General features: G+C 50.6%; 3 protein-coding genes across 3 annotated transcripts; 2 read left to right on the forward strand and 1 right to left on the reverse strand.

Moving 5' to 3' along the window:
- Window positions 1–584: 584 nt before the first annotated feature.
- Window positions 585–1,385, forward strand: EPUS_03844 (uncharacterized protein; the record flags this gene model as incomplete). The annotated part of the gene is made up of 1 exon (XM_007802150.1): window positions 585–1,385. One exon carries the CDS (start codon window positions 585–587, stop codon window positions 1,383–1,385), a length of 801 nt encoding a protein of 266 aa, XP_007800341.1.
- A 1,862-nt stretch (window positions 1,386–3,247) lies between these two features.
- EPUS_03845 (uncharacterized protein) lies at window positions 3,248–4,885 on the reverse strand (the record flags this gene model as incomplete). Its single annotated transcript, XM_007802151.1, has 1 exon — window positions 3,248–4,885. The coding sequence occupies one exon, from the start codon at window positions 4,883–4,885 to the stop codon at window positions 3,248–3,250; it is 1,638 nt and encodes a 545-aa protein (XP_007800342.1).
- Window positions 4,886–5,654: 769 nt separating this feature from the next.
- Window positions 5,655–6,257, forward strand: EPUS_03846 (uncharacterized protein; the record flags this gene model as incomplete). The annotated part of the gene is made up of 1 exon (XM_007802152.1): window positions 5,655–6,257. The coding sequence occupies one exon, from the start codon at window positions 5,655–5,657 to the stop codon at window positions 6,255–6,257; it is 603 nt and encodes a 200-aa protein (XP_007800343.1).
- Window positions 6,258–8,337: the final 2,080 nt, after the last annotated feature.

Consider the following 8,337-nt stretch of genomic DNA (forward strand, 5'->3'; position numbering starts at 1 on the left):
TACATATTCCTTTTCTTCTTTAGCTTTTGTAATCGACTCCGTTTCAACAGTAGATTCTAGACTCAGTGGTTATTCCGCCGTCCGAGTTACTAACTATGCAGTGTTTCAAGATCTCAGTTGGTGTTCAAGACTACTCAATTAGAATGGAATATGGAGAGGTCAAGATTAGTGTACGACGATGGAAGTGTTTGCTATTTGCAACGACAGAGGTGGTCAGAAGAAGAAAAGTCACCAGGTTCTGCGACGACGTAGATGCGTCTGACTTCGACTGTATCACGTCTGTGTCAGGTTTCTTCTTTTCACACCACTACACTGGAAACTTCCGGCCGCATTCCCCAGTCAAGAAAGCCCATGAAACAGAACCGATTCTCACGCAGTGTGGAGAACAGATCTCGCCAGTACGAGAGCTTGTTTGGAGCTATGTAGTCGGGGTACAAATCGAAGAAACATTTTCATGCATTGTTGCTTCGATTGTCAAAGTAAAGCTATGTATTAGACTTTCCGTCCTGTGTTTTCGGCTTTGATCACATCATTTGCTTGCGCACCATTCATTCACTTTCCAGCAATCAACTACCCTGACCACCATGTCACATAAGTTTGCTCGACGGACATATGGCCGCTCGAGAGCTGTGCCGATCAATGTTCCTTCAGCAACCACGGACCGCAAAAATCGTACACTGTCGGAACCTGCCGCCACGCAGGCAGTCCCTTTGCCACCACCCCCAACACTGCCACCACCGTCCCGATCATCAAGCTGGACTTCGACCTCGGTCTCAACATCCTCGTCAAGCTCGAGTTCGACAACCTCTCTACCCCACCGAGCATCGGTCCCAGCATCAAGCCTCTCTTCCTCCCAAGCAACCTCGGGGCTCCTCCCTTCGACCATTTCACGACCACCTCCTGGCCGCTACAGCCTTCGGTCTGAAAGTGGACCCGCATCCTCGGCCGAGACCTCTCTGTCTACCTCGGATTCAGTAATAGACTTATACAGCGGCTACGGCGGCTTCTTCTGCTGTAGCTTCGAGGTCACAGGCGACGAGTTTGCATATTTTACCCAGGCGCGCAAGCGCGGTCTGCCGCTGCCCCGGGGACAAACTTATGAGGATCGTGTGGAGGAGCTTGTGCAGACTGCGAGGTTTCAACAGGTTGAGATGGACTTTGCGGAGGGGAAGATTCAAGAGGAAGAGAGGAAGATGGAGAGCATGGCAGTGAGTACGAAGGGAGGAAGAGGCAGCGGTAGCGGTAGCGGTAGCGGTAGTGGCGGCAGAAGAGGCATTTCTGGCAAAGCGGGGAGGGTTAGTGGCCTCGCTCGCGATTCGGACGCTGCTGCTTCTGGTTCGGCTTCAAGTTCGCACTCTAGTGGAGCGCGACCTGGTCGGAGGTGAAGCAGATGCGTCGCTGGCTTCGATTCGCCAAGTGCGCCTCACCAGGTTCACTAAGAATGTGGGGCTGAAAGGTGGAAGGCATCCATTTTCTTAAATTTTGAGATGCGCACACGAAGAATCGATGCTGTTTTTCAGAACCACTTACATCTAAGTAATGAGACATGCGGCCCGGGTGTCTCGTAGCAAAGTTAGTGCACTGGATCAAGCATACTTTTCATAAGTATGACTCTTGACGCATTGTCCTACCAGACGGTCCCATAGAATAGTCACAATTGCTTGTGGCAGTTCCCCATTGTGATTCAGGGGAACGTTCGAAGGTAGGTTAGTGCTGAGTTATTTATCCTGACTCTCAACATGGAAAGTAATGGCATCCTTTTGATCTCCGCCTGATTTCTTCAATTTTCATTCCTGTCGCATGATTGTACAAGTTACCTCGTCCACCTAGGTGTGCGAAACCGCGCTCTACACGGGTACGGAGTGGTGCATCAAAAGTCTTCAATATAAGCTAAGTTTAGAGCGTCAATAGCACCCTGAATCTCAGCTGTAGTGGCGCATAGAAAACGTTATAAGGGGAGGAGCCCTAGAGCTACCCACACACGGGTTTTGGGCCAGGCTCAGGATAGTAAAACCCGGCCATTAACGGGCCGGGCTGCCCAAATCCAGGGCCTGGCCCAACCCAACCCGGCCTAAAACCTGACCCGCACTGGGTTGGCCCGGCCCATGTAGCAGCCTAGGTTAAGATAAGATACTACCGGGGGGCCTGAAGTATTGTTAGCTCAGCGCTAGTATTTTTGCTTGTAAACCGTCTCTGTACAGAGCCGCTATGCTCAAAGAAGCTAGTTGTAATTATTTGACCCGTCAGAATGGATGCACACAGAGCAAGCTTTAAATTGACGAATTATAGCACTATGCAGCTGTAATAAAAACTAGCTGCTCCTAGCTCCAGACTAACAATGCTTTAGGCCCCTCCCGTACATAGTAAGCTTCAGCGGCTTGTAGGGGGGCTCTCCGTATAGTACACCTACACTACTACCTAGACAGTCACGCTAATCACAGCTAGCTGTTACTGGTAAGCCTTGTTATTAGCGTAGTTTGACTACTTTTGGGGCACGACTCCGTACATTTATTTCAAATGGCAACAACACCACCAATTTTGAGTTTTATTATCATTGTTCATACGCCTATCGAACTCTTAGAGCTTATGACAGAGCCACAGCAGAAGGTGAGCAAGAAAGAGAGCAGTGGCGGTGCGACCTGAGCAAACGCGGAGCCGAAGTTGAGCCGGGTGACTAATCCTGAGTCAGGCAGCCAAAACGGCCAACCCAACTGGGTGCCAAGGTGCGGTCTAGATTCGGTGCAGGATACTAGTACCACTACCATAACATCTTCTCTGCCTCTCTCACTCATTCTTTCGTGATAGATGAAATCAGAGTCCCACAGCCGGTCCAACTCATGATGGAGCTTAAATGGCTCGACAAGGTTCGCTAGATCCGGGCTCTGCACCACAGTTCGAATGAGAACATAAAGCGAGTAAAGGTAAGCCATAGATCGTACTGCTTCAGTGCAGTTGATGCTTGGGTCGAGCACAGGCTGAACTGCGTCTCTAAGACAGCTGCACACCAGGATCATAGGTAGTAGGTCTTTACGGTCGGCTATGGTAACTTCAACAATAACTGCTCGTTTCAGCCCAGATGGAAGGGCGGCAAGATTGGGAGTATTTTGGTCGTGAGTAGAAATGGTGTTCTGCTTCTAGAAGTGTTGTTACCAAACGGTAAGTAGTTAAGGCGGAAGTTATCACAGTGAGAGCTATGACTTTATAGGGAGATAAACAACTGACTCTCTCGAGGTTCGCCCACGCGAATTCACCCAGCACCCTCTTTGATTTGCTTAAGCTCATCTGTTACTTTTCTTAGAGCGCCAAATAGGCCATCACCCGAATGGGAGTGGGCGAGCCTCTTCGCCATGCCGAGCTTCTCTCCAATATTCGATAGTTTCCTCACCACCCACTCCTTCTCCTTGGCGCTTTCAAGACAGAACATGCCCGTGCTCAGGGCGAATGATACGTGGCATGGTCCACGAAATGAGCACGTTAGCATATAATCGACACTTCTGCACACGTTCTGAGCTGCCTCAATATTCTCCCTTGCATATAATTGACGCGCAAAAGCATCCTCCTCAAAATATATGAGTACTGTATTTATGCGCATAAGGGCATTCCAGTAGGCGACGTAGTGGGAGGCGATGATGACATTAGGGTAAGCGTAGCTGATGGGAAAGATTGGATCCTGAGGTACGTTAGTATACTCTCTGACTGCTTGCCGTATATTCTCCAGAGCCAGGTCAAGGCGCATCATTGATGCCTTCATATTGGCGCGGTGTATTTTGGCACGAGTAACAATGTCATTCATTACGCTCTTTCGATTTCTTCCGGGCACGCGTGTGAGTTTCGCTATGTTCCTTGCATCACTCACTACCCCTGGCAGTCTTACAAGTTCCATAAAGAAGTCCTCACGAATAGCGAGGATTTCTCTTCCATGCCTGTCGGTAACTGCTTTTTGCGCTTCTTCTTGGATGTACCTACCGAGCTTCCGCCACTCCGGATTGTCCAAGAAACATGGCCTGCCATCCATAAAAGCCTGAATGACCAATGCCATCCGATACTCTATGAATACCGATTTGTTCAAGCCATGACGATGAGCTTTTGGTCCGCGCAGCTGCATCAGCGCACCCGCACCACCGGCATGCTTTGTCCATGAGTCGTATCCCGTTCTCGTATTGTTATTTGGTGAGAAAACCTCATAGAGGGAGAGCAGAACGGCTGCTGAAAGGGCTTCTGAGGACCAACCGCGACACGGGTCGCACAAGGCTCTACTGAGGAGGCGTAGGGATCGACCGTATAATTTACGGGATTCGAGTAGCAGATGCGGCGTGTTTTGTGAAAGTGATAGATAGACCAGGGACACAGCGCGCAAGGCAGTATCTAGAAGCGAGTCCTTTCCCTGTATCGAAGCAAGCTCTTCTAGCCAATGTGGCTTCCTACGGCAAAAGGCCGGAATATTCTGATTGGCCGGAAGCATGAAGGAGTTGAACATAGACACTATCTGCCTTTGCTGAAGGTCCGGGGCGTAGATGTTCCGAACGAGCATGCCATCATAGCTCTGCAGCTGAGGCCGCCTAGGAAGTGCTGTATCTTCGGTCCATCCGAGACGAAGTTCCTCGTCATGACCTTTTAGTTGGTTTCCTCCTGCGACCCGGGCCTGATCGTTTGGACTTTTGGGGGAATCGCACACAAGCGAAGGTTTCGAGATTAGCAAGGAAGAGGCACCATGGAGATGTTCAAGTTTTCTATCTCCCAAATCGGTAACGTGATCACATTTTTGATTTCCACAGCGCGTTTGTCGCGTGCGCCCGAACTGCTCGTGCAATTTTGCTGTTTCATCCTGAAATTGGACATTGGAAGGGTATCCGGGGCATAGACGATTGCCTTTCTGACAGCGCATGCAGATGGGACGAGCTAAATCACATCTTACACGACGTTCGACACAGGTTCTGCATCCCTTGCTTCGAGGTTGTCCAACCATGAATGCATTCAAAGCGCTCTTTTCGGATAGCGGTATCAGAACCGGAGAATTGCGCTTGACCTATGCGCTTAGGGGTATGACATCGGCATGGATGTTGATGAGGCCGTTGTCTAACATGTCGACATCATTTGCTGCGAGTCTTCAGAGGGAACATGAATCCTCTGCGAAACGCTGTTTGTGTCACTCGAGCGCTGTTGGCCCTGTCCATCCGCGGGATGATCAGGCTCAGCGACGGAGACTGGAACACCGGCCGGAAAACTCCGATCTGTAGCCACTTACTTATCCTTGGCAATTCTTCACATCGACGTCACTACTATATTCTATATTCAGCTCCTCAGCTCCCCAGCTCTACAAATGCCCATCCGCCTTAAGTCTCGGACATGGTTCATTGAACTCTTGCAGGTTAGGCTTCTTCAAAATTCACCAGGTGTCATGAGACATAGCGTAGGTATTAGACTTCCCCTTTGCATTTATATGCAGTAACTACAAGAGGTGTGACACTTCTGTCAATTTTCGTGTCATCAATCACTATCACAGGCCCAACATATTCCTCCATTCGTCTCTCCTTCTACTCATTGCATTGCACCATTTATAAGTCTATCGTGTTTACGTTCGGTTGAATAAAGGAGGCTCTTCTGGCCATCTCTTTCATTGAATTGTCTACCTGCCAAACCTTAGGCCAGCGAAAATGGGCTGTGGCACAAGCAAGTCACCACATGCCCCTCAACGTCAGAAACGAGAAGCGGCTCGCTCGTCACGACTTTTTTCTACGGCTGCGGAGCAAAGGGCAGCCGGCCGACCAACTCCTTCTACGGTTCAATCCCCAGCGGAGGTTCGATCGACTCGCCGGGCGCGTCTCGCCAGTCCTGAACTTGTTGAGCGGCAAGCATCATCAAACACACCACGAACTGCATCCCTTATTGTAGAGCACGGATCATCTTCCCGGTCAAGCCCTGCCGCAGTTCCATCTCCAGCGGAGGCTCGGACGACTGGCCGGTCGCGTCTCGCCGGTTCTGAACCTCCTGCGCAACGAGCATCATCTGAACCGCAACGAAGTGCTTCCCTTCTTGTACAGCAAGGGTCAAGTAACCTATTGCCTGTTCCCAATATTCACGCTATAGCAAAACGAGGATCATCCCCATTATCCTCCACTTCTTCTCCTACTGTGCCAGAAGCAGAGCTGGAGCCGCGAAATCTGTTCGCCACTTCGGAACGAAAAGGAACCGAAAAGCCTCAAGCTCCCGGCAGTGCTATGGCGCAAGAAGTAGACCTCCGCCCAAGACTTCCCTGAAAATACTTCTACAGATTTAGGAACCTGCCAGACGCCTGCTGCTTCTCCGTCCGATGCATGGTCTTAAGTCTCAACACGAAGACCACATCATAAAAAAAGGTGAGGGCGATTTAGATGAGAATATATGTGTAGAAGGGTTGTGGCATGTTTGTATCCATTTACCGCAACAAAAACTCCTGTATGAAATATACCGATTTTAGCATTGATGACATGAAGAGAATAGATAATATTGATTTCCCATGTGGTCACGTCCGATCCATGAGCTTTGAGACTGACACTGGTATCGAGTCACACTGGGACAGCTTGAGCCATCATATCGTTCAGGCGGGGCACCTGCTTGGATCCATTGACATGTGAAAATCCCGCCCTGCTTAACTTAGTGTTGAAGCGTGTCAGATTCGACGCGCCATAACTGCTGCCGGCGATGAAATTCCTCAACACCAAACGCGGATGCGGAAGCGTGACATGTGCCCTATCTATTCAATCTTGGTTAAATTACGTAGCCGCCAATCCTAAACCTCCGAGCCTTGATTAGCCGTTTCGGGCTGTGGTTCTCCTCGTCTCTGTTACACGAAGCTTGATCAAACGGCTATCGTGGTGTGAGAAAAAAAAAAGTATACCCCGTACTTAATGCGTTAGGCTGGCTTTCGAAACTGATTCTGTTCTACAAAATGTATTCTGCCTACCCGTGGGCTCAGCCACGTATATGAACGCGTTTGTGCTTCTGGATGTTGTGAGCTTGCTGTAAGACATAACCAATCCCATTCTGAACTGAACACCATTTTTCACGTCTCCTACTTGTGGGTTGATGATCACCGGCTATGGGCTGTGGCGACAGCAGGCCACTAGGGACTTCTGATACAAGCTCAGAACCGTCGGCGGCTTCTTCCTCTGCACAGGCTCAATACTTAGGGTCGGCTTCATCTCGTCCGAACATAGCCCAGACCCGCCCACGCCCTTCGCAAAGAATGGCTTCCCCTCCATCTGACCGACGATCGCGGGCCCCAGTCCCCCGCAGAAGAGGGTTCTCGATTCAGGAATCTGATGTGCCGATATCTGCGGCCACAATGCAACAGCTCCAACGTGCTGCATGTACTCCGATAACACAGTACGCTCCTCTTTACTCCTCTGAGCACCATGAACAGGATCGCCCACTCGCCTCACGACTGTTGAGTTCTTGTCGTCCTGAAGGGCATCGATCCCCCTCCCGGACGGGGCGATCTAGGACTCCGGAACCTCCTCTGCGAAGGCGATCCAGTGGTTCAAGTTCCTCCCAAGAGCACCAAGACGACGGCCGAACTTTCTCCCGCACCCTAGACAATCTTCGTGCTATGCATCTCAAAGCTCCCTCTACTTCGCAGAGAAGATTGGATGCAAGTGCACCCGCGCCTGAACCAATACCATCTTCTGCCAAGGAACAAGAACAAATGAGGCGTGAGTCTCCGCCTCCAGCTTCACCCAAACCTACCAGACCGCCTCCCGCACCCTCCGCTGGAGCGCGCTTCCGAAAATCGTTTGAGATCGAGCAGCTCGGAAGTCCCGCGACGAGGCTGCAGCAGCAATCACAAGCCAGTCCCTTTTCCACCTCTTCTGCATCGGACTCCACCGCCTCGGGATCTTCGCCCGCGTCTCGCGCCGGACGGGTCCTCTACGGATGCAGTAGCCGCGGCCACCGTTTAGGCCCTCGGTATCAATGCCCGGTCCGAGGCTGCGCCTGCAAGGTCGGGTGTCAGGATCCAGATTGTGAAGTCTGCGAGATCGTTAAATCCCTGGGAAAGGCTGTACCCAAGAGAAAGTAAGTAAGTCGACCAACCAATCCAGAACAAGTTGTTGCCTCCGGGTGATAGGAGGAGATGGGGAAAAGCATGAGATTCTGATCCATTTTTGTGTCGCTTTCTAGGCTTTTAGGCATGGTGGTCAAAGCTTCTGTTGCTGAATGTGTGGGCGTGGTGAAGAGAAGGGGGGCGGCATAGCCAAAAGCTTGCAAAGGGGAGAGACATGTGTATATTCGATCAAGCTTCTGTCTGAACATTCTGTCAATTAAATCAAATCACCAGTCAATCATACGTACTTGGCACCA

Source organism: Endocarpon pusillum (genome assembly GCF_000464535.1).
Source record: "Endocarpon pusillum Z07020 unplaced genomic scaffold scaffold1533, whole genome shotgun sequence".
Taxonomy (NCBI): Eukaryota; Fungi; Ascomycota; class Eurotiomycetes; order Verrucariales; family Verrucariaceae; genus Endocarpon; species Endocarpon pusillum.